This window comes from Schistocerca serialis, chromosome 6, assembly GCF_023864345.2.
Source record: "Schistocerca serialis cubense isolate TAMUIC-IGC-003099 chromosome 6, iqSchSeri2.2, whole genome shotgun sequence".
NCBI classification, from domain to species: Eukaryota; Metazoa; Arthropoda; class Insecta; order Orthoptera; family Acrididae; genus Schistocerca; species Schistocerca serialis.
Genome location: NC_064643.1, coordinates 429,054,947 through 429,082,162, shown reverse-complemented (window position 1 = coordinate 429,082,162; position 27,216 = coordinate 429,054,947). Strand labels below are relative to the sequence as shown.

General features: G+C 43.7%; 1 protein-coding gene across 1 annotated transcript in view; it reads left to right on the top strand.

The window, feature by feature from the left end:
- The window catches only part of LOC126484903 (Down syndrome cell adhesion molecule-like protein Dscam2), a 505,795-nt gene that overhangs the window by 211,304 nt on the left and 267,275 nt on the right, over nt 1-27,216 (top strand). The window contains exons 7-9 of the mRNA XM_050108503.1: nt 2,180-2,429; nt 9,078-9,374; nt 17,412-17,684. Coding sequence (XP_049964460.1) covers nt 2,180-2,429; nt 9,078-9,374; nt 17,412-17,684 — 820 coding nt within the window. The remainder of the gene's footprint in view (nt 1-2,179; nt 2,430-9,077; nt 9,375-17,411; nt 17,685-27,216) is intronic.

Here is a 27,216-nt window from a genome sequence, read left to right as displayed (position 1 = left end):
CACGGTAAACTATTTGGAGAGCAGTTGAACGAAACGGAAAGTGCTTTGAAAAGAAGTTATAACACGAACATTAACAAAAGTAAAAGAAGGATAATGGAATGTAGTCAAATTATATAAGGAAATGATAGATGAGTTTCGCTATTTGGGCAGCAACGTAACCGACGATAGCCCAAGGATACTGGCTATAGCACGAACACCATTTTCTGAAAACAGGAACTTGTCAACATCTAGTACAAATCTAAAGAGCTAGGAAGTTTTTGTGGAGATATTTGTCTGGAGCATAGCCTCGTACGGAAATGACATGCGGGACGTGGGCGATAAGTTCAGACAAGAAGGTAGTTTTTAAAATGTGGTGCTACCTTAGAATGCTGAAGATTAGATGGGTACATCGAATAACTAATGAGGCGCTACTGAACTGATTTGGGGAAGAAATGGACTTTATGGTACAACTTGTCTAAAAGAGGGGTCAGAGACATCAAGGAATAGCCAGTCTGGTAACAGAGGAAAGGAGAGGGGGGAATTGTAGTAAATATGAAGACAGTATGGAAGTGAAACATGGGCGATAAGTAGTTTAGACAAGAAGAGAATAGAAACTTTCGAAATGTGGTGCTACAAAAGGATACTGAAGATTAGATGGATAGATCACGTAACTAATGAGGAGGTATTGAATAGAATTGGGGAGAAGAGAAGTTTGTGGCACATTTTGACGATAAGATGGGATCGGTTGGTAGGACATGTTCTGAAGCATCTAGGGATCACCAGTTTAGTATTGGAGGGCAGCGTGGGGGGTAAAATTCGTATAGGGAGACTAAGAGATGAATACACTAAGCAGATTCAGAAGGATGTAGGTTGCAGTAGGTACTGGGAGATGAAGAAGCTTGCACAGGATAGAGTAGCATGGAGAGCTGCATCAAACCAGAGTCTGGACTGAAGACAACAACAACAACATGAAGACATTAATCAACAGTAGCTATTCAGAGATGGCGAGACTTGCACAGGACAGACTTACGCTGAGAGCTGTATGAAACCAGCCTGACTAAAGACTGCAACAACGTAACTACAAATACCGTTCTTTCGTCCTCCCACGATCATTCCATATTTGTCCTTGTCAAATGTTAGCTGGCTCGCTGTTCCATGAAAAACAGCAATAAATGAGTGTGATATGCGTTCCGAGAGTGGAAATTAAAAACTTTGAGGTTTGCAGATGAGATTGTAATTCCGTTAGAGACAGAAAATGAATTGGAAGTGCAGCTGAACGAAATGTATAGCGTCTTAAAGCAGGATGTAAAATGAACATCAACAAATGCAAAACAGGGATAAGGGAATGTAGTCCAATTAAATCAGGCGATGCTGAGGTATTTAGATTAGGAAACGAGACACTTAAAGTAATAGTTTAGTTTTGCTATTTGGGCAGCAAAATAACTAATGATAGCCGAAGCAGAGATGGTATAAAATGTAGCCTGGCAATGGCAAGAATGGCGTTTCTGGTTCAATTGGTTCAAATGGCTCTAAGCACTATGGGACTTGACGTCTGAGGTCATCAGTGCCCTAGACACAGAACTACTTAAACCTAACTACTCTAAGGACATCACACACATCCATGCCGGAGGCAGGATTCGAACCTGCGACCGTAGCAAAAGCGAATCTGAAGAAGAGAAATTTGTGAACATCGAATATAGACTTAAGAGGTACGTATCTAAGTGAAACATGGACGACAAACAGTTTAGAAAAGAAGAGAATAGAAGCTTTCGAAAGTGATTCTACAGAAGAATGCTGACGATTAGATGAGTGTATCACGTAACTAATGAGGAGGTGATGAATAGAATTGGGGAGACAAGAAATGTGTGGCACAACTTGACTAAAAGAAGGGTTCAGTTGATAGGACTTATTCTGACACATCAAGGGATAACCAATTAGTATTGGAGAGACGTGTGTGTGTGTGGGGGGGGGCGATGGAGGGGGGAGGTTGAAAATCGTAGAGAGAGACCAAGAGATTAAGCACATTCAGAATGATGTAGGTTGCAACAGGTTTCCGGAGACAAAGAGGCTTGCACAGGATAGAGTAGCATGCAGAGCTGCATCAAATCGGTCTTCGGAATGAAGACCACAGCAACAATATACATTGCATTTTCGTTTGTAGCACCGGAAAGGGCAGCTTCCTGATTTTGTATGCCCGCAGGTGGTGGACGCTGGCGCTCGAGCCTCCTTCAATTGCTCCGTGCGCGGCGGCGGTGGCGACGGCAGCGGCCTGCACGTGGCTTGGCTCAAGGACGGTCGCCCGCTGGCGGAGGGCGCCGGCGTCAACGTGCTACACGGAGGGGAGGTGCTGGTCATCGAGTCCGTGGGCAAACACGATCGCGGCATGTACCAGTGCGTCGCGCGCTCCGGCGACGAGAGCGCGCAGGGCAGCGCCGAGCTCACCCTCGGAGGTAGCCCTCTTCTCTCTCGTGTCACAGCGGAGCTTGTGTTTTCCGTTTTCTTTTTCTTCTTTTTCTTTTTTTCGTGTCTGTGTCGTTGCACTCTGGCAGTAGCTGAGTACCTGCTCTTCAGCTACATAGGTTCTGTATACTATACAACAAAGTTGAAAATAAAAGTACCAAAGGATGATAAACAAGTGTGGATTTCATATTAAAACTGTTGATTTTGATATGATGAAGAAATGTTGCGATGGCCTGGTAATCCTGCTGGGGGTGTTGATTTTATGACTTTCGGGGTTCCACTTTGCATTCTCCTCTGGTGCTTGATGATCCGGTTAAGAACTTGTTTGGTTGGGACAGTGGAATAGAAAAATAAGGTGCTGTATGTGTGGGGATCTGTTGTTGGAGAGTGGGTTGGAGTAGATAAATTTCAAATTATTATTGCGATATTGACTTCTAGTCACCACATCCTCATGCCTAATAAAGAACTCACACAAAACTGAAAGCCTGACTGAAATGATGCTCTTGAAGAGTATTGCCATTGTTAGAGTAGTGGGATAGTTCCTGGTTGTGCTGATGCTAAGGAATGGGTGAAGGAGGATAGGACACTTCTTGCAAGGTGGAATTGGGTTTGGATTAGACAAAAAAAAAGCAAGATTACAAAACTGGTGTCCAAAACTAAAGCAACAAACGGAAATTTTGCGAGGTTGCTTTTATCTTGCCGTAAAACAGTATAAACAGGTGACAGTGAAGTAGGAACAATGTAAAGAATACAGAACATAATCAACTGCAATGTGTATAACTGATTTGCACACACATTCTGACAACTGGTTAATGTGTTTAGTATGGGGTGTGACCACTTCTGACATCAATACAGGCCTGACAACGACGGGACATGCTATGAATGATGTCATCAATCTCGTGTTGAGGCAATAACGCTCATTGTTCCTACAGAGCTGCTCGCAAGTCTTGGAGAGTGGTTTGTGGATGCTCACGTAATGCAACCCGTTTCCCTAATGCATCCCAAACGTGATCTATGGGATTCAAATCGGGAGAGCCATCAGGCCACGCCATGTGTGCAATGTCTTCGATTTCCAAAAAAACATCAACCACCCGTGCTCTATGAGGTCGAGCATTATCGTACATCAGTACGAAGTCTGGCCCACAGCACCTCGCAAAAACTGCATACGAGATCGCAAGATCTCCTCACGGAACCTGACAGCAGTTAAATCTTACCGATTCACCTGTCCAGTCTCACAAAAATGTGTTCGTGTGGTCAACATAACCCCTGCCTACACCACTAGGGATTCCTCCAGGGGCTCGCCACTCTTTGGCAGTTTCGTGCTTGGTTACCACGGAGCCCCAGCCTTTGCAGCACTTTTTCCCTTCCGTGCTGCATGTCTATCCCCTTGATATTCTTTTTCTCTTCCCTTGGGGAACATGTCTGGGGTATTATTGGGAATGTTCTGCACATTGTCGCTGACATGCTAACAGTGTCACCTTTGTTTATGTCTCCCTTTTCCTTTCTTTGTTTCCCTTATCCTCTCGTTCTTCCGCTTTGGCGTTTGAGTATCTTTTTTTTTTTTTTCTTCTTGTTCCTCCCTGGGCGCTCCTGAAGTCTGGCCCACACATCTGACGCTTAACAGGTGACTGAGTAGCGCATAATTCCCGGCCCCGGGTCGACAGGTAGGGTTCGCATGTACCCCCTGGTACAGGCCAGGCCCAGGTGGGGTGATTGCCTGAGATGTAACCTTCCCAAATTGCCGATTGGTCCCTCCGTCAGGTGTTCGGGGTGTGTAACCTGAGGTGTGAACAATCACCTAAGGTGGGTGCGCCTCCTTGTGAAGGAGGCCCCCAGTTAAGGAGCGCGCCATCAGAGACGCTGGCAATGAGTCAATAATCCTCCCCATCGACGTCTAGGAAACGTAAACGTAATGACGCTACTGATTCGAAGACCTTTCACACTGCACCGCCGTTCCTTGCGGTCTCAAGTACTGAAGACGGCTAGTCATTCGCCATAGTCAATCCGTTTACTACCCAGAAAGGTGTTGATGCAATTGCTGGCCCTGTGAAATCCTGCTCTCGTTACGGGATGGCACTTTGCTTTTGGAAACGGCTTCTGATTCTCAAACACAACAACTGCTTGCTACCTCACTTCTCCACAGCTACCCTGTTCGTGTCGAGACACATTGAACTTTGAATTCTTCCCGTGGTGTAATTTACACCAGGCTGCTTGACAGTCTAACTGACGCTGAAATACAATCTTACCTCTCTGATCAGAGTGTCATCCGCCGTCCACCATGTAATGAAAAAGGTCGATTTCTCCTTGGTTCCCACCCGCACTCTTTTCCTCACCTTTGATAAGGTGGTGCTGCCGTCCAAGATCAAAGCAGGCTATGAAATTATCACAGTCCGGCCATACATTCCGAATCCGATGCGATGCTACCAGTGTCATCGTTTCAACCACATTCAAATATCTTGTCGACACTAGCCAAATGCGTAACCTGTGGCAGGGATGCACACAAGGGCGAATGTCCGCCTCCTTGTCCCCGATGTATCAAATGCAATGGCGGCCATGCCGCCTCCTCTCGGGATTGTCCCGTGTATCTAGATGAGCGTGCTGTTGAAGAGATTCGGGTAAAGGAAAAAGTGCCTTACCCAGTAGCTCGCAAGTTACTGGCTAGCCGCAAACCCTGTGTTCTCCAGTCTGGCACCTATAGTTTTGTTCTTGTTACCCATCGCTCCATGCAGGACATGGCCATGCAGACATGTGACCTCAAATTCGGCTCTGAGGTTGTGAATTCGACAATCAATTCGACAATGGCTTTCGCTTTTCCCCTGACAAAGCCGTCTGTATTAATTTCTGGCGGGGCAAATGGTTTCTCCCACCATCTCTCCAACTTGGGCCTGTTGCCCTTGCGTTCGTTGACACTACGAAATTCCTGGGGCTCCTGTTCGATAGGAAACTCTCTTGGTCCTCCCATGTATATTACCTGGCAGCCCGCTGTAAGCGGTCCCTCAGTGTCCTACGTGTCCTCAATGGTACTTTCTGTGGTGCCGATCGAACCACCCTCCTCTGTTTGTACTGGTCCCTTGTCCGTTCCAAACTCGACTATTTTATTTCTAAGTATCTAAAGATTGAGGAGCGAATTAAAGCAACTAAATAATTACAGAAACGAATGAAACCTTGTAATAATAATTCCCTAAGTACAGAGAAACCGAAATCTGTGAAGAGATCTCGGCTGCCCTCATTTTGAGAAGAATTAATAAAGTATTCAAAATAGCGGCGGCCACTGAAAGATTAAAGTTGTCAGAGCGTCTTCTTCGTCTTGAGGCGCTCGCGAATACAGAGCACACCGCCGTCCCAATGCTCGAAACTGCACCAGGTTAGGAAACTTCTGGGGCAAAAAGGCAGCGGCCAGGTCTATGACTCAGCAGGTGACAGTTAGCCACTTGACGAACCAGCAGGGTGGCACCGGAACTACTTTCGTCACCCGTAGACACATTAGTGTCAGGTGCCGACCAGTTAACAAAGTTATGAATTAATCCTAATCTAATGTTAATTACACAGTTTTTTGGTTCTATTGTTTTATTTTTTTCTATTGTTAGGTTCTGTTATCACATTGGTCTTTTGAACTCGTATTGATTACTGTTTTAATGCCACGTTCATTTTCGGTACCTGTTGTTTCGTCCGATTCAGCGTCAGTGTCTGTGTTTATTTCGTGCCACGTGTTTTGTTGTCGTGCTTGTGTTGCGTTTTGTAGAGTTATTAAGTATGGTCTATTTGGTCTGTAAGCTTCATTAAGGGTTTGAGATACGTCATCTGCTAGTATGCTCAGAATGTGCCATTTGTTCCGATCTCTTATTGCGTTTCCTAGGTCTTGTAATTCTACTTTCGGTCTTAGGTGTGTTAATGTTGTCGCAGTGGAGAACTACATGTTCAGCGGCGCCGTATTTACCACATACACAAGTGTCAGCTTCTTTTACACCTACACGATGAAGATGGGCAGTATATGGGTTATGCCCAGTCAGGAATTGGGTCATTCCTCTTGTGGAGTCAATGTATTTTAGACTTACGCGTTCTCGTTTATTTGGGAAAAAGGAGTAGACGCGTCGTCCCTTGGCAGGAGAAGTGGGACCAGAGAGACATGTCTCAGTCCGCCACATCTTCGGTGTGTTATGTTTCATACAGTTACGTCTTGCGTCTACCTTTCTTTAATCAGTATGTCGCTGCTCGGTGACGAATAGTGACATCATGACCACCCACAGTCTAATAATGATTCGGTTTCGATCACCGTTTCGATCGTCTGGCGATCGTGAGTATTTCACGATAGTGTGGCTGAGCAGCAGCGCCATCCTTGCGGTAAGATCACCCCCCCCTTCCCCTCCCCGTCCTCCCTTTTTGCTGTCGGGACCTAGTTCTAGTTATCATGGTTCAGGATTCTCACTCTGAAATGTTCTCAGTTCGACTTCTGTAGCTTTAGGTGAATACTATTTGGCATTCCGTGAATGTGTCTGTCAGTGGAGGCTGCCCTCGGTTAAGTTTACGTTGTTGTGTGCTAATTTCAGAATATATTCTCTGTGGTAGTTCCTAAATCCTACTTGTGTCGCGGTTTCTGCTACTTCCCCCAGCATCCATTTAAATCAGTGGCTCCCTGCGAGGAGGGTCGTAAGTCTATGCTTTCGCACTGTCTGATACTGGTTAGAATAATAAGACGAGACCCGACTGCCTATCAATATTTATCCCCACCCGCTTAACTGGAGCAAATTCTTTTCAATTGGTCGCCTGGGATACGAAAACTGTGGCAATCAGTTTATATGAGGTGCTGCACATTGTTGTTGCTCGCCAACTTAACGTGGACTGTAGCAGCGTTTTTCCCCTTTAAACGCAGGGAACGAGTTATCGCAAGGTGCTCCACGTTATCAAAGGGTCACTCCATTTTTTTTCATTCTCCAGTCATTTTAGGTGTACACTACTGGCCAATAAAATTACTACACAACGAGAATGACGTGCTACAGACGCGAAATTTAACCGACAGGAAGAAGATGCTGTGATATGCAAATGATTAGCTTTTCAGAGCATTCACACAAGGTTGGAGCCGGTGGCGACACCTACAACGTGCTGACATGAGGAAAGTTTCCAACCGATTTCTCATACACAAATAGCAGTTGACTGACGTTGCCTGGTGAAACGTTGTTGTGATGCCTCGTGTAAGAAGGAGAAATGTATACCATCACGTTTCCGACTTTGAGAAAGGTCGGATTGTAGCCTATCGTGATTGCGGTTTATCGTATCGCGACATTGCTGCTCGCGTTGGTCGAGATCCAATTACTGTTAGCAGAATATGGACTCGGTGGGCCCAGGAGGGTAATACGGAAAGCCATGCTGGATCCCAACGGCCTCGTATCACTAGCAGTCGAGATGACAGACATCTTATCCGCATGGCTATAACGGATCGTGCAGCCACGTCTCGATCCCTGAGTCAACATATGGGGACGTTTTCAAGACAACAACCATCTGCACGAACAGTTCGACGACGTTTGCAACAGCATGGACTATCACCTCGGAGACCATGGCTGCGTTTACCCTTGACGCTGCATCACAGACAGGAGCGCCTGCGATGGTGTACTCAACGACGAATCTAGGTGCACGAATGGGAAAACGTCATTTTTTCGGATGAATCCAGGTTCTGTTTACAGCATCATGATGATCACATCCGTGTTTGGCGACATTGCGGTGAACGCACATTGGAAGCATGTATTCGTCATCCCCATAATGGCGTATCACCTGGCGTGATGGTACGTGTGCCACTGGTTACACGTCTCGGTCACCTCTTGTTCGCATTGTCGGCACTTTGAACAGTGGACGTTACTTTTTAGATGTGTTACGACCCGTGGCTCTACCCTTCATTCGATCCCTGCCATGCCCTACATTTCAGCAGGATAATGCACGACCCCATATTGCAGGTCCTGTACGGGCCTTTCTGGAGACAGAAAATGTTCGTCTGCTGCCCTGGCCAGCACATTCTCCAGATTTCTCACTAATTCTAAACGTCTGCTCAATGGTGGCCGAGCAACTGGCTCGTCACAATACGCCAGTCACTACTCTTGATGAACTGTGGTATCGTGTTGAAGCTGCATGGGCAGCTGTACCTGTACACGCCATCCAAGCTCTGTTTCACTCAATGCCCAGGCGCATCAAGGTCGTTATTACAGCCAGAGGTGGTTGTTCTGGGTACTGATTTCTCAGGATCCTTGCGCCCAAATTGCGTGAAAATGTAATCACATGTCAGTTCTGGGGTAATATATTTGTCCAATGAATACCCGTTTATCATCTCTGTTTATTCTTGGTGTAGCAATTTTATTGGCCAGTAGTGTAGTATTGGACATTATTGTGCACACCAACTTAGCGTGGACTGTTGTAGCGTTGTTACTCTTTAAACGCAGGGAACGAGTTACTGCAAGGTGCTACACATTATCAAAGGGTCGCTTCATTTCGTTCTGTCTCCATCGGCGTGCTACGCTGATTTCGCGCGGGGGTTTCAGTGTACAACTGGGCTGCGGACATTACGTGGAAACGATCAAAAAATTAATTATTTAACCTTATTTTTCCCAGACGATAGTTTAAGTTTCGTGACTACCGCTCGCATGTTCGGACAGCGGTGGCGCCGGAGCTGCAGTGGACGTTCATCGAGCAGACGCTGCAGCCGGGGCCCGGCGTGTCGCTGCGCTGCGTGGCCTCGGGCAACCCGCCGCCGCGCGTGCACTGGCTGCTGGACGGCGCCGAGCTGAGCCCGCGCGCTGGGCTCGTCATGGGCAGCGCGCTCGACGCCCAGGGCGACGTCGTCGCGCAGCTCAACATCTCGAGCGCGCGCGTCGCCCATGGCGGCCTCTACACCTGCGTCGCACGCAACGACCTCGGCTCCGCCCAGCACTCCGCCACGCTCAACGTGTACGGTCAGTACGCGTTCTCTCCATCTGCTTCTCACTCTCATTTCTAAATTAGTGTGACGGCTGGTGCCGGACGCTCGGTTAAAAATGTAGCCTGCTGACTTTCTACAACACATTCGTGTCCATAAAGTAAAGGATCATCGGCCTCGACGAGAAAGCACTATGCTACAGCGACAATGTGTCTACTAAACTGTGGCGTACAGCAACTTACACGGCACATCAAAACAATACTGCTTAATTTGATTCCGACAGTGTCAGTAGGCAGCAGGAACTTGGTACATAACTAGGTACAGAAATGTTCCACTTCAAAGAAGTCTAAGTACTGCACTATATTACCTCGCAGTGCGAGCAAACAAAGTGATCGTGGAAAACTGCCTACGTTAAGATCTACATCCACGCTGATGAAAAAAAGTCGCAGCACCAAGAAGGAGTTGTGGGGCATAAACGAAAGTTGGTAGGGCTCTATCAGCATCTGATACATGATGTCTGCTCTAGTCGCATAAGACTGGCGCTAGTAGTGCCACTGAGGTTGAAAATCAGTTTTGCCTTAAATACACACTGTAACGGTCGTGAGCTTTTGAGTTTAGACGTGATGAGCTGATGTTAGTCAAGAAAGTTGCCATTGGCAACACCTCACTGAGTTTGAACGAGTTCGTGTAATAGTACTACAAAAAGCAGAAAATTCTTTTTTCGATATTGCAGAAACGTTTGGCAGAGATGTAGCGACTGTGCATGATTGCTGGCAACGGTGGTCGCGAGAATATACGGTCGCAAGAAGACTGGGTTCCGGACGATCACGTGGCACTAACGAGGCAGAAGACCGGGTTCGGCGTATGGCTCTGGTTTATCATATTGCATCTGCAGCAGCAATTTCAGCAGCAGTTGACATCTCAGTGACACAACAAACTATTACAAATCGGTAAGATCAAGGACAGCTCCGAACCAGGCGCCTTGTAATGTGCATTCCACTGAACCCAAACCAGGCCAATTTTGACTTCAACGGTGCCAACCGAGACCTCATTGGAAGGTTCTATGGAGGTTTGTTGTGTTTTCTGATGAAAGCTGGTTTTTCCTTTGTGCTAGTGATGGCCGTGTGCTGGTTACAAGGAGGCCAGTTGACAACGTACACCCAACCTGTCTGTGTGCTAGACACACCGGACTTACACCTGGAGTTACGGTCTGATTGCGATTTCGTAATTTCGTATTACAACAGAAGCACTCGCGTGGTTACCCACGCAAGTTTGAACGTCATACTGGTGAATCGACCTGTTGTGGTGCGCTGCCATTCATGAACAGCTTCCAGGGGATGTTTTCCAACGCTCGCCCACGTATCTCTGTTGTAACCCAACATTCTCTACAAGTGTCGACATGTTGCCTCGGGCTACTCAATCACCAGATCTGTTTCCAATCGAGCGCGTACAGGACATCCTCGGATGACAGCCCCAGCGTCATCCACAAGCAGCGTTAACCGTCTCTGAATTGACACACCAGATGCAACAGTCATGAAACTCAGTGCCATAATATGACATCCAGTACCTGTACAACACAACGCATGCACGTTTGCACGCTTACTTTCAAAATTCTGGCTGTTGCACCGGCTATTAAGGTAGCTGCATTTCATATTTGCAACGACTTCTCTCACGCTTCGATTAACCTGTGATCTTGCAATGTTAATCACTTAAATATGTTACCTAGACAAATACATTCCCGAAATTCCATTACTCTACATTATTTTTTGGTTAGCAATTTTGTTTCCGTCAGTCTACATCTGCACTTTGCAAAGTACCTTAAGCCGCCCTCATACGGGATCAGGCAGCTAAGTTGACGTGGAGCTGTAAGAGTTTTGAGACTTCTGTTCCTAATGTTTCACGCTGAAGAGCCTTTTCGTCACATGAAACACAAAATAATTTCTTGAGTAATTTCGCAACGTGCCACGCAAAGTAGAGCCAATAAGAAGCAAGAACTGCAAGAATCCTCTTTTAATTTATTCAATCTTTATTGGGCTGTGTGACACTAAACGCCAGCAGTAATAATAATAACAATAATAATAAAGTACTCAAAGCGTGAGCTCCAGGATGAACTGTTGCGTCCTTCCTGACCACCACGGTCACCACATCTCAATATTACTGTGGTCTACTTTAGAGAGATGCGGACGCTTTGTTCCCCATACGCGTGTGTGACGTATGGATTTTGAAGATGGCCAAAGTAATTCTGAAACTCATAACTGAAAATTTGTTGCTTAACGTCTTGTGAAGCAAATAAAAATAATCTACAGATGGTAGATAAAAATATGAAAACAACAAAAACATCAAAAACATAACACTTTACTATCGTAATAAGAAGCAGGAAAACAGTTGGCTTTCGAAACGGGGTCCAGTCGTCTCGGAATGAATGAATACAGCTTCCGTATGGTTTTCGAGGGAATCTTATACCATTCTTCCTGCCAAATAGTGGCAAGTTCAAGTAACGACAATGGAGGTGGCGCACAATGTCACAGTAACATTGACTGATGAATGTACCGTTCAAAGATTTGGAGGTCAGTACGCTATGAAACGTTATGCCTCCCTAAAGCGAATAATCGAGTTCGACGTGCTGGACGTACCCTCATATGACGAGAGGTGGGTACACGAAAGGCACCTAGGTACATTGCCGAATATGATCGTTCTGGTGGTCCAGGTCTTATTGTGTGAAAGTCACAAGTTGCATGGTTTCACTGAACTCCAAATCTTTCAACACGGTACTCACCAGTCAGTGTTATTGTGACACCGTATTCCTTTCGCATGTTCGTTTTTTCAGGAGTCCGTTCGGCCTTGACTTCATTTTTATGGATGGCAATGCGTGACAGCATCCGAACTGTGTAGGTGGAGAAGCTCTTGGAACGGCACGGTAGCTCAGCGTGTTCGGTCAGAGAGCCGGTTGGCCTCTGTAATAAAAAACTGAGTGGAAGGATCAACCGCGGAACTTGAACAGGATGTCTTGCGACGTCCGCAACGACCAAACACAACGATCAATAACGATCAAAATGCAAAAAAAAAAATGTACTTAAGTCCCATCGAGCACGTGTGGGACGCATTGTGGAGAAGTACTGTAAACGACCACGTGCACCAACGATCATCCAGCAGTTGTCAGCCGTACTGGTGGAGGAATGGAAGGCCCTACCATAAGAAGTCTCTATCAACGCTGTAGGCAGCAAGAAGGCACGTTGCAGAGCGTGCACTGCCGTCCGTGGTCATCACACACCCTATCAACAACCATCTCCCAGTTTGCAGTGTCCACGGAACCGTCTCGAATCGCGGTGATCTCGGTGTAATTATTATCTGTGAATAAACCTATCATTTCTGTTGCTCTATGAAACTTGTAATGGTAGTGACACACCAAAATCACAATAGTATTCCGTTGTAGTTGCTACATATTTTATTACATTCAAAAGCATTATAAAATCACCATCACAATAATACAGGAGACTGCCTTACAAGTCCAGATCACTTGGACGAATAACAAATAAATTTCTTTAACCGGAACAAGACCCATAAAACTTTAAATTTGAATACGACTAGACAAATATGCTCAGGTAAAGCTTTATTTAAATACTTATAAATGTCCATACAATTCCCATTAGAACTCTCATTACTTCTAATCAGCTGAGGAACAGATTAAGGGTAACAACACAGGTCCTTTAAGGTTTGGCTAGCCATCTTTCCTAAACAAAACTATATACAAATGACTAAAACAAGTAGGCAGGTGTTTTAATTTTGACCAAACCAATCTTCAAATTTACTTACTCAGTTGATTACTCAACAATATTCTTAGAATGAATACAACTAGAACATGACCATATGACAGTACTCCTAAAATGAGGTTGCTTCAATATTGCATGTGAATTAGCGATAAACGCGAGCAGACCAAGGATTCAAATTAATACGAAAGATCCACGAGAGAGGAAATGACATAGAAATGTACTCAACTTTGCACTGCAATTGAGCTTCAGATGCTATAATTCTCCACCGGAAAGATGGAATCACGCAACAGTGACAACATAACCCAAGATGTAAAGGAAAGGACAGGGCCTTAAATATCTCTCTGCCCCCGTGGTGCTCTGTTCCCAGTATGCTCGCGTCAACCGGTGCCAATTATCTGTAACACAACACACATCAACGGCAGACAATATTCTGAGACATAAACTACACAATCTTATCTAGAGAACAAGTGATCAATACAATTGAATAGAAACAAATTAGCCTCCGTGAGTTACTTGGCCAGTGCCAGCCCTTAAACTTTGATTAAAAAGTTCGCTAAAAATCATGCCCTAAAGTTAAGATGATAAGAATTATCTCGGCGCACATTTACACGCCAAATTACCAAATGAACTACAAGGTAGAATAGAGGACGTATCTCGGAGTGTCTTGTATTGTATGTTAACCGGGGACCTAGAAACAACGGAGAGGCTCTGTCCCCGCCGCAGCCGCAGTGGTCCACAAGCCCACGACGACTACCGCAGTTCACTTCACCCCTCCGCCGCCCCACACCGCACCCAAGGTTACTGTGCGGTTCGACCCCCGGTGGACCCCCCAGGGAAAGTCTCACATCAGACGAGTGTAGCCCCTATGTTTGTGTGGTAGAGTAATGGTGGTGTACGCGTACGTGGAGAACTTGTTTGCGGAGCAATCGCCGACATAGTGTAACTGAGGCGGAATAAGGGGAACCAGCCCGCATTCACCGAGGCAGATGGAAAACCGCCTAAAAACCATCCACAGACTGGCCGGTTCACCGGACCTCGACACAAATCCGCCGGACGGATTCATGCCGGGGACCAGGCTCTCCTTCCAACCCGGAAAGCCGTGCGTTAGACCGCGCGGCCAACCGGGCGGGCCGGAGTGTCACGCCGGCACGGTAGCTCAGCGTGTTCGGTCAGAGGGTTGCGTGCTCTCTGTAATAAAAAAACTGTGTCAAAGAATCCAACGATGAATTTGAACGGATGTCTTGTGACGTCCGCCCAGACCAAATGCAACGAACAATATCGAAGAAAATGAATTAAAAAAAAAAAAAAAAAAAGAAAGAAAAAAACAGTGTCTCGAAACGCCAGAACCGGACTTACTCACTACTCGCTGCACTTCTAGCTACGTCTTTAACCATGCTTCATGTCGGTTGATTGGGCGTAGCCACACCTCCTCAACTACCGTTAAGATAGTTAGTCACGACACCGAGGTAAGTGATAAACAACTAAAACAATTCCAAAGGATGTTTAGTACACTGGCATATTCAATTAAGCCGCACGCAACCCACCGAAGCAACTCGGCGACTCCAATTCAATCAGCCGGCGTAGCTGACAGACTCGAAGGAGCTTGTCCTTCCGACCTCTAGGAAAACCAAATCACGATGGACGGTGGATCTGCGCTCACGACTCAACACGCCGTAGCCGCTGGCCCCGCTCCTTCGTTGTCCGACTCGTGCCCTTGCCGTCCTGCCTGCGTACACAGTCCCACGTGACTCTCGCTCACCGCTGATCCCGACCAAGCCCCTACCATGCCGTAGCGGAGAAGCGAGGCAACTGTCCCCCAATTGAAGCAGCTGATCGCCGCCATTTGCAGGGATGAATCCTCAGTACTGGGGTTGTGATTTGAAGTATATGAGACACAACAAGAGCAAATTGAAGCACAAATTAAACACATGTTTGTTTAAAAACGTACTGAGTATTCGAGTCTATTTTAAAAGTATACTTAAATGAATGAAGTTTCCTAATTTCCGAAATACGTCTGCATAGAGACGCGAAATTTAAGAATGTAAAGCTCTTTCCTGACAAGGTGGAGAGTTTACATCGAGTTATTTGCATTTGATAATTACATGAAACTTTTAAAGTAGCAGACAGTACGATTATTATTTAATTCACGTAATTTTCCTGTCAGGTCCTCTTTGCTTTTTGCCGATTACTGTGTACATTTTGCACGCTTTCTTTTGTTTAGCACAGTATTGTCTACACTCGAATTTTGGTATGATTAATTGTAATAACCCGTATCACTTTAAATATCGTAGGAATTTCATTCGCACATTAGTTTTTAACACTGATAGCACCTCTGAAAGTGGTTGAGTTTGCAACATTTGATCAAATATTTGACCACTTACGAAGTATAATCACCACCTGACAACACATGTTAAGTATCTAAACGCAGTTATTCGACCTACCTCTGATTCATACTTAATATATATTTGATTGCCTTGGTAACCTGGAAAACGAAGGTTCAAAATTATACACACTGACAGTATTTCCGCACTATTTAACCTAGGCCTATATTGCACAATTTCCAGGACACTACACATTTTTCAAATGAGTTGGAAATCCAAATACTGTCGGTAAAGCATCGTCCTTCAGTTGATATCTATTTACATAATTTTCCATGTAACAATTCTCTTCAAAATGAAGAGAGCACAGAAGTAATTTGCTGTCGGTTGGAAGTTCTCTCTCCGAGTAGCAACTATCCATTTCCGATTTAGAAAATCATTTGTAAGGGGAAACCTACACAAAAACAAACGCTCATGATGTATTATTTCTCCATGAAAATACTATATACAAGTAATAGAAAGTAACAAACAACCAGAAATGACTGACGTGTGAAATGTAACATTGTATCCGTCTTCGTCTTTGCTTCCATTATACTGTTACAATTAAAAGCAGCACACGAACGAACCATGTTTACGCACTGTTTCCCTGCAAATGGCGGCTTCTATCACGTTCAGTGTGGGGACGCGACACTAGCGCCAATGCGCGGTCTAGTCTTCATCATTTAGTAAGTCTATGATCCCGACACACCTCCCAGCAGAGCGCACGCGAAGCCGTTAAATCCGCGCCGCCAAAGATGAGCAGAAGACAAATAATCATCGAAGCCGACTCAAAGACCAAAATGACGATCGATGGAAACTGGCGCCAGAAACGGACCAGCTCAGTCTACTTTTTTTTTTTTTTTTTTTTTGCATTATGTGGCACATCTGTCTACGTATGGTCCAAGTTTCATCGAACTATTTCACTTGACATTGATTCATCATGGGAAAGTTACTTCCGTCCTTCACATTTGCGCACCAGTATACATTGGTTTTTAAAGTACCGGGTGATCAAAAAGTCAGTATATGGTTCAAATGGCTCTGAGCACTATGGGACTCAACTGCTCAGGTCATTAGTCCCCTAGAACTTAGAACTAGTTAAACCTAACTAACCTAAGGACATCACAAACATCCATGCCCGAGGCAGGATTCGAACCTGCGACCGTAGCGGTCTTGCGGTTCCAGACTGCAGCGCCTTTAACCGCACGGCCAAGTCAGTATAAATTTGAAAACTTAATAAACCACGGAATAATACAGACAGAGAGGTAAAAATTGACACACATACTTGGAATGACATGGGGTTTTGTTAGATGCCCTTCCCCCCCCCCCCCCCCCCCCCACACACACACACAAAAGTATTGCTAGACGCGTGAAAGATCTCTTGCGCGCGTCGTTTGGTGATGATCGTGTGCTCAGCCGCCACTTTCGTCATGCTTGGCCTCCCTGGTCCCCAGACCTCAGTCCGTACGATTATTGACTTTGGGGTTACCTGAAGTCGCAAGTCTATCGTGATCGACCGTCATCTCTAGGGATGCTGAAAGACAACATCCGACGCCAATGCGTCACCATAACTCCGGACATGCTTTACAGTGCTGTTCACAACATTATTCCTCGACTACAGCTATTGTTGAGGAATGATGGTGGACATATTCAGCATTTCCTGTAAAGAACTTCATCTTTGCTTTGTCTTACTTTGTTATGCTAATTATTACTATTCTGATCAGATGAAGCGCCATCTGTCGGACATTTTTTGAACTTTTGTATTTTTTTGGTTCTAATAAAACCCCATGTCATTCGAAGCATGTGTGTCAATTTGTACCTCCCTATCTACAGTATTCCATGATTTATTCAGTTTTCAAATGTATACTGATTTTTTTATCACCCGGTACGTGAGCAGCTTTTGATCTGTTTGGCTCTCTGCACAAGTAAAGTAAGCGGCCGGCCCCACAGGCCCGCCGATGGCGCGCGCGCCGCGCAACCTGACGGCGGTGGCGGGCCGCGACGTGTACCTGCGCTGCCCGGTGGCGGGCTATCCCATTGCCAGCGTGTCGTGGCGGCGCGCGGGCGAGCAGCTGCCGTCCCACGTGCGCCAGCGCGCCTTCCCCAACGGCACGCTGCTGCTGCGCCAGGTGGAGGGCGCCTCGGACCGCGGGGAGTACTCCTGCACCGCCACTAACCAGCAGGGGCAGTCCGCGCAGGGCCGCCTCCACCTCGACGTCATGAGTGAGTCCACGCCTCCTACCTCTTTTCTGTACCACAACAGGCATCTTTTAGCACCGCAGGCTGTGTTTTTTTTTTTTATTAACTAAATGCTGCGCCACCTCCAATTAGATTACGGAACTGGAAACTGACTGGCGTTGGTACAAGGTACGATAGGCAATAACGGCTTATCCAGAAGACTTATGCGACGAAATTACATAATTACGAGGGTCACTCCAAAAGAAACTTCACACTATTTTTTTAAAAATACAGTTTTCATTCTGCGTGTATGAAATCTTTACAGTGTGTAGATACATCCTTCCCGCTTGTTTTCAAACTTAGTTCAACCTGTTCCCGTGAGCGGCGCCGTCACAGCATGTCTTCTAGATGGCTGCCACACTTGACGTTCGTCAGAAGCAACGTGCTGTCATAAAATTCCTGTGCTGCGAAAACGAGACAGTGGGAAACATCGACAAGAGGTTGAAAAATGTGTATGGACATGCTGCTGTCGATCGCAGTACAGTTAGTCGGTGGGCAAGCAGGTTACGTGATAAAAGCGGGCACTGCAATATTGAGGATTGTCCTCGCAGCGGCAGGCCTCGTACTGCACACACTCCAGACAACGAATTGGTGGCTGCTGACAGACATATCACAGTGAACGAATTGTCACGCTACGTTGGGACAGGGGAAGGAAGTCTTTGCAGAATACTGAAAGTGTTGGCGTTAAAAAAGGTTTGTGCCAGGAGGGTTCCCAGGATGTTAACAGTGGCTCAAAAAGAAACAAGAAAAACGGTATGAAGCGAACTTTTGAAACAGTACGAGAATGGTGGAGATGAATTTCTTGCAAGAATTGTGACAGGTGATGAAACATGGCTCCATCATTTTTCACCAGAGACGAAGAGGCAATCAGTGGAGTGGCATCATGCAAATTCACCCAAGGAAAAAAAAAATTCAAAACCACATCTTCTGCTGGAAAAGTTATGGCTACAGTGTTTTTCGATTCCGAAGGACTCTTGCTTGTGGACATCATGCCAAGTGGAACCACCATAAATTCTGATGCATATAGGACGACACTGAAGAAACTTCAAGCTCGACTGAGTCGTGTTCAACCACATTGGCTAAAGCAGGATGTTTTGCTGTTGCACGACCATGCATGGCCACATGTCAGTCAAAAAACCATGGAAGCGATCACAAAACTCAGATGGACAATACTGAAACACCCGCCTTACAGTCCTGACATGGCTCCGTGTGACTATCATCTCTTTGGGAAACTGAAAGACTCTTCATGGAGCAAGGTTGGTCCAGAATTTTACTGTGTGGGTATACAGGCGCTGGTTCCAAGATGGTGTAAGGCAGTTGAGAGGGATGGAAATTATGTGGAGAAATGAAAATATTGTTCCTAAAGGATGTATCTACAAACTGTAAAACTTTCAAACATGTAGAATAAAAGATGGATTTAAAAAAAAAATAGTGTCCATTTCTTTTGGAGTGACCCTCGTACTTTCATCCTCCTTTCTTTTATTAGGCCCTTTCTTTTCATCATGAGGAATATTTCCGCATAGCCGCAAAAGCTTCTTCTCACAATGGATCTCGCAGACACCCTGACAACAATAGTCATTGAACCCCATAGTATGGGAGTAAAAGGAACTGAAGTGACAAGGGTGAATCACAGTGATTGGCTTTCATCCGCAATCCCTAAAAGCTGGCTCACGAAAGTGGGAAAACATACTGCTGTACATTAAACGCTGTATGCAACACACGTCAAATTGGCAGATACTATTAACACTACCTACATTCTGTATATTATGGAGATGGTTTCTCATTCAGAAATTGCATTTTAATGTTAGCTCTTTGCGGGAAAATTACGGATTCGATAGGTAAGGTGGGCCGTATCACCATGCAGTATCTCACCTGTAACGTACGACCAGCACTCCAGAGAGCAGACACATTGTTCACTCTGCTGACCTGGATCATGCAGCCACGCCACGTACCTCCAATCTGGAAACGGCCAGATTTGCATCAAAAAAATGGTTCAAATGGCTCTGAGCACTATGGGACTCAACTTCTGAGGTCATCAGTACCCTAGGACTTAAACCACACACATCCATGCCCGAGGCAGGATTCGAACCTGCGAAAGTAGCGGTCGCGCAATTCCAGACTGTAGCGCCTAGAACCGCTCGGCCACCAGATTTGCATCAAGAGACGTCTGGAGCACCACACAATATCAACATGGCAACAATTCTAATGGCTTCCCTAGATGCAGCAGCAGAGGCAGGCGCTACAACAGCGACACTCCTAATGCCAGAGCTGTTCACAAGAGTGGCATCTCATCATCTTTTCATGTGAGTCCCAGTTCTAGTACACTATCATGGCGGATGTATCTCTGTGTGGAATGTTCCAGATAACATTCAACGTCATAATGCAGGTTCAGCATAACGTGTGGTGCTATGAGAGTATTTATCAGGAAGGGTTCTAGCTCAGGAGCACAGGGAAACGCAACCTGCATATCTGATGATATGATTATACTGTAACTGATAAGCAGTAGGTTATCAAGGCCAGTTATGGATGAGATAACGATCTTGTCACTTCCAGTGTCAGGTTATACACTTGGTATCAAGTTACACACTTGGCTGACATATATCCCCACTTCCTTCCTCCTAGGAAACCACAGGGAGTTGATCAAGGTCGTCCAGGGGAACCATCCACACACCTTAGGCACTTGTGCGAGTTATATTCAAGATAATGACGTAGCTCGATACTGGTCACGTGATATGAAATTGGTGGGAAACTCCTCCCATGTTCCTATCTCTCTCAGACAATGGTAGCACAATAAAATGACGGGAAACCCATTAGACCAATAAGATTTGTCCTACTCCTCCTCCTCCCTCTTATCATCCTTTATAACTGGCTCAACTGTGTAGGTGTCTTCAGTCGAGATCTGTGCATCATGGGATGAAGTTCAGATCTCTGTATGTCCATCTTTTCAGAGGTGGTTGAAGGACAAGGCTGTTTACTACAGAATGTCAAATGAAACACCATTCAGCTATCTAATTTCCTCACTTATTTTATTTAGTTACCAGGTTTTGCGATTTGCTATGGCTCCTTCAGACCTCTGACAGCCGTGTAGGAAGATTCCACCTCAGTTCCTGTGAAAACAGGTGCCAGCATTCAAATATTGGTATCTGTAGATTTATACTTGCTATAGCGACAGGTGCCGACAGATGATGGTTGAAGTGATTGCTACAGCAAGCAGAAATCTACAGATACCAATATTTGAATGCTGGCTCCTATTTTGACTGGAACCGAGGTGGAATCTTTCTAGACGTCAGGGAGGGGCCTGAATACGGGGAAGTAAATCGCCGAAACTTGTAGCCAACTAAAATTTTGGAAATTAGACGGCTGAAAGGTGTATGATTTGACATCCTGAAGTTTAGTTTTCTCATAAACAATGATTTTATAGTGAAAGCGTTTAAAAATAACAATAATGATATAACAAATGAACTTCATTGTTAATTATTGGCAAATTTGTTTGTAATACAGTTCTTTACAATAATTTTTGTTGTTTACTAAGAATTTTTTCTTTTATTTACAAAGCTATTTGTTTCTATTGTAATACCTTAATATGGTTTTTTTACAAGGCTACTTTGTCTTACATACAATAATCTGAAAGGCTAACTCTTTTTACAACTTTTTTGTTGATGTATTTACACAGCAATTTTTTCCTTAGACACATACACATACACACACACACACACACACACACACACACACAGAGAGAGAGAGTCAGTTGTGTACATGGCGCACAGTGTGTGCACACAGTGTCCAATCTGGCTTAAGGCATTCATGTGGGTATGAAACGTGGGTTACTATACTTTCAGCTACCTATTTTTGACTGTTTCTCATGACCGCTCAACTACCCAATGTCCCTATCTAAAATACATGCATTTAGGCATTGCAAATAGTAAAGTACTTACGGTTGTAATTTATTAATTAAGTTTTCTGTCAAAGTTCCGAATAATATTGTTGTTAGTGAGGAGCTTCGAACATTTTCATTCATTCTCAAACCATTACCTATATTAGAAGGTACGATGTTATTAGTCAAAACATGAAATACAGCATTTTCAAATATATTGTATGCACAGATCACAGCACTTTTATGACACCTCTGCTTGTGTAGTGTTCCATTGGACATAATGCATTTGTTTTACATCAGATCAACATAACAGATGTTACTGCGGTATCGACCACTGTCCGGTCGGCAGCACTTCAAAATACGCGAGCCGCCAGTTACCCTGCCGCGTTTCCCACGCCCCCCCCCCCCCCCCCCCCCCCCCGCGGTACGAGGACGCTGCCAATGAGATGCAAGCATCTCCTCTTCGGAGCTACAGCAGCTGTTGTACTTAAGTTCGAACATTCTTCCACTGGTCCCATTTTGTGTGTTTGCCAGTTGAATAACATTTACAGACTTTCACAGTGGCCGGGACTCGACATCTTCCGAACCGACATCGTTCTGGAGACTGACAGATTTGTAAATCTTTTGTATCTGTATATACTTCTACATTCTAATCCAATGTTAGCAACTGAAGTTACGAATACCGTACCAAAGTTATGTATTATTTTTACTATTTGATATTTGATGTAGAATAAATTAACATCTGAATTCCCGGTTCATGAACAGGATCTGTTCCTCGCTCCCGCAGCCACTAAAGAACCACACTGCCTGCAAAGGAAGACATAACAGTTACTGTATTACCATTGTCCTGATGCATGCAAATTTCGATAGGTGTCTAGAGTCGTTTATTCATAAAAATCAGACAGGCGCGGTCAATTGTTTATTGTGTGTTCACTTGCCCTGTCTCTCAGAGATAATAATGTTATTGTTGTGGTCTTCAGTGCGTAGACTGTTTTGATGCAGTTCTCCATGGTACTCAATCCTGTGCGAATATGTTCATCTCCGAATAACTACTGCAACCTACATCCTTGTTAATCTGCTTACAGTATTCATCTCTTGGTCTCCCTCTACGATTTTAACCCCCTACACTTCCCTCCAATACTAAATTGGCGATCCCTTGATGCGTCAGATTGTTTCCTATCAGCTGATCCCTTCTTTTGGTTAAGTTTTGACACAAATTTCTTTCTATTCGGTACCTCCTCATTAGCTACGTGACCTACCCATCTAATCTCCAACATTTTTCTGTAGCACCCCATTTCGAAAGCTTCTATTCTCTTTTTGTCCAAACTGTTTATCGCCCGTCTTTGACTTCCATATATGACTACACTCTAGACAATTGCCTTCATAAAAGACTTCCTAATACATAAATCTATATTCGATGTTAACAAATCCTCTTCTTCAGAAATGCTTTTCTTGCCATTGCCAGTCTACATATTATATCCTCTCAACTTCGGCCTTAATCATTTACTTTGCTGCCCAAATAGCAAAACTCATCTACTACTGTAGGTGTCTCGTTTCCAAATCTAATACCCCGATTTAATTTGACTGCATTTCATTATCCTTGGTTTGTTTTTGTTGTTGTTCATCTTATATCCTCCTTTCAAGACACCGTCGATTCCGTTCAACTGCTGACAGAATTACAATGTCATCGGCAAACCTCAAAGTTTCTATTTCTTCTCCCTGAACTTTAATTCCTACTCCAAAATTTTCTCTGGTTTCGTTTACTGCTTGTTCAGTATACAGATTGAATAACATCGGGGATAAGCTACAACTCTGTCTCACTCCTTTCTCTACCACTGCTCCCCTTTCATCCCCGTCGACTGTTATAACTGCCATCTAGCCTTTCACTCCCTTTATTTTACTCCTCCTACCTTCAGAACTTCAAAGAGAGCATTTTAGCCAACTTCGTTAAAGGATTTCTCTAGGTCTACAAACGCTGTAAACATAGGTTTTCCTTTCCTGAACCTATCTTGTAGGATAAGTCATAGAGTCAGTATTGCTTCACGTGTTCCTACATTTCTTCAGAATCCAAACCGATCTTACAACTCAATACATAAATACTGTATTGATAAACGTCTCAGACATTTTTTACTATTTTATAAATTACCGATGCTTACAAGCTAATTGCTTTATTGTGTCATGAATCATTTTCAAAAAGAGCAAAAAAGTATTGTATTTAAATTGGAACTGTTCGTCTTTCATCTTCCATTTAAATATTTCCGTTCTTCAAGTATATTTAACCGCATTCCTTTAGGTGCTACGTGTAAAATTTTCGTAGTACTCCCAATACTACGCGGGGTATGTTTTGTGCTCCAGAAATGTGGCCAAAAGCAGTCTTATTGGGCTGATACGTTCCTTGCACCTGTAATTTATGAAATAGTGCGATAATGTCTGAGACCTAAATCTAAACAGCTTATTGTGTATATTTTATATATAAAAATGATCAGAAAGATATGATTGAAATGTAAGTACTGTACATAAAACAACCAGAAAGAAAATGTAAGTATTGTATAAAAGAGTAACAAATGTATCTAGAAACAAAACGGGAAACGTTGTACGTAATATATTTATATGGTGAAGAAGAACTTAGTACTACATTTTCCATTTTGTTTCTAGATACATTTGTTACTTTTTTATACAATATTTATATTTTCTTTCTGATCGTTTTATATACAGTACTTACATTTCAATCGTTTCTTTCTGATCATTTTTATATATATACAATGTACACAATAAGACAAAAAACTGCTGTGTATATTAAGGTCTCAGAAATTATCGCACTATTTCATAAATTAGAGGTACAATGAACGTATCAGCCCAACAAGACTTCTTTTGGCCACGTTTCTGGAGCACAAAACATACAGCGCGTAGTATTGGGGGTACTACGAAAATTTTACACGTTGCACCTAAAGGGTATTCCATTTTTTCATGATAAATAGCAAACCTAATAACTGTTAAAGTGAGGCCTGAGTTCCAAACGAAAGAAAGAGGCAGGTACAGAGTAAATTTTACTATCTGTTTCCTTTTGATGGCGTTTTTCACAGCCAGCTCTTACTCATATTAATGCCTTTCACAGTGCCTATAATGCACGGTGATTTGAGCTATTCATTGAGGGGGGGGGGGGGGGGGAAATATCTAAGTGTAGTACAATGATGTACAGACTGTTGAAGTAGCCCATCAACAAGAGTCGTTTGTTATAACTACCTTCGTGGAAGATTAGTACATTTTCCCCACCGCAGTGGAAATAGAAAAAAAGTAATCATGTCGAGAATGTTTTGATAAGTCTTCTAAAATTAATATTTAATGAAGGAGATACAGGAAAGTGCTGTATCAAGTTAATCTAAGCATAATGGTCAATATTTCTTGTTTAGTGGACAAACCCTTAACTCACGTTTTAAAATTTTTGGTCATATTTTTATTTACAATATCATATCTAACACAATATATAATAACACTTACCGATTTGCTACACATTCCTAGTGTAACCATGAAAAGCAGTGTTAGAAAAGTAAGTAGATCTGACACAGAGCTAACAGTTTCCTCTTCTGATTTTTCTCTCTCTTTCTTTGTTGTTTCTTCCTCGATTATTCGAAAACCAGACACACTGTAAATGAACAGTGAAGAAATCCAAACGGCCTAACACGTCGGTTGGAATGACGGTTATGGATGTCGAGAAAGCTACAGTCTGGAACCGCGCGACCGCTACGCCGGCAGGTTCGAATCCTGCCTCGGGCATGGATGTGTGTGATGTCCTTAGGTTAGTTTGGTTTAAGTAGTTCTAAGTTCTAGGCGACTGATGACCTCAGAAGTTAACTCCCACAGTGCTCAGAGCCACTTGAACCATGTCGAAAAAATTTTAGGGCAGTATATTACTATTTTAGCTGATTGTATGACTTTGCTTTTCTAATTATTTGGTTTCGATTATTTACTTTTATTGGTTTTGGTTCATTGCGTCTTGCCGCCAATAAGTTTGTACAAATATAAAATATTCACGTAGAAATATCACAACAGAAAGAATCTGCGCAATAATTTAAGAACATTGTACAGAATTCAGGTAGATACATAGTAATTTAGCAAAAAAGGTAACATGATACCAACTGTATCTGAAAGAAAATACAAAAAGGGGACAGAACAGAGTTGGCAGCCATTCAATAGGATATTAAATCGTTAATGTAACATCTGATGATGCACTAAATTTTATAAGTACAGTTTATTGCTCATTACGAAACCACAAAGGGCTTTATATAATTGAATATATTTATGCAGCAATGGAACTGGCGTAGTTGTTGGGAGGGGAACCTATAATTTCACAGGTTTCAGGAGTCAACATTTTTGCCCTTCTTCATACAAATCTTTTGTGGAAAACAACAAGTAGTTTACGTCTACTTCTTCTCTCTTCTTGTATTCACAGAGGAGATTGCCCTTAACCCTTATGCGGTATAAGTGGGGAGAAGTTGAGCCGTTGTTGGTACTATTCTCTTAACTGGGTAATCGCCAGTTCTTGCACATGTGAGTTTTTCGAAACCAGTGTGAATTTATGAGTTGAATCGCAGCATTATCTTGAACTGTAACAGAGAATGCAAAGCGCCAATCATATTCCCATTCCTCCCTGGAGATTTTTGTCATCAGCTCTTTAAACCAGAGCGTGGCAGAAAGGAGATCATTATTGCGCCGCCAAGAACACAAGCTTTCTTCGCAAACTTCTCTATCTAGTCATCGTAAACAAGGACTACACAAGGTGAGACCTATACAAAGAGGAAACACATGCCTCATCTTTTGCTCTGTAGCTTTTCTTGTAAAGCTACCGGAATTTTGATGTTCTTTTTACTGTTCCACTTTGGTTCTCAATGAACTGTAACCAACTTTTTGAGTCTGATACAATAAATAGGTTCTGAAGACCAGAACGGTGACCAAATTTTAAAGCATCTCGTATTGCTGTCGCTTCTGCAGCAAAAGCAGAGCAATGTGCATGCAGTCGAAAATGCTTACCAGCCCTCTGCTTGGAGGTTAATAATGCATAAGGCACTACTGACATATTTTGATATCGAGAGCCATCAGTGAGCAAAGTGTGATCTATAAAGATTAACGTAAGTGCAAAAACTTCAGTTAATTGTGCTGAGACCATTTTTCTTAAAACTGTGATAGTGAACGTCTAGGTTTTTCATTTCGTATCTAAATGGAATTCCAAGTGGGACTATGTGATAACTAGACTGAATCCAACGGTTGATGTACACACGGAGACCAGCATATTCACCAGAAGATGGCAAAGAGTCCGCATTTCCAATAATAACTGCAGTTATTATTTTTCATATACTTAGTGAAAGAAACTAACAATTTTCTTCGTAAAGTTTATTTCTAATTTAAATAAATTACACAAAACTAATACTCAAGAGATGAAAACCTTAAGAGGTAGAACTGATGTTCGCCATGAATTATGAAACTGAAGACTTATCATCAACTCTCGCCATCAAACAGAGGGAACAAACTGGACAAGGCAGACTAATAGCCAAAAGAAGCTGCAGAATCAAACCAGGTTAGAGACGATGAATATGTCGTAAAATTGAAGTTTCCGAAGAATCAAAGTAATTTCCAATGTTTACACCT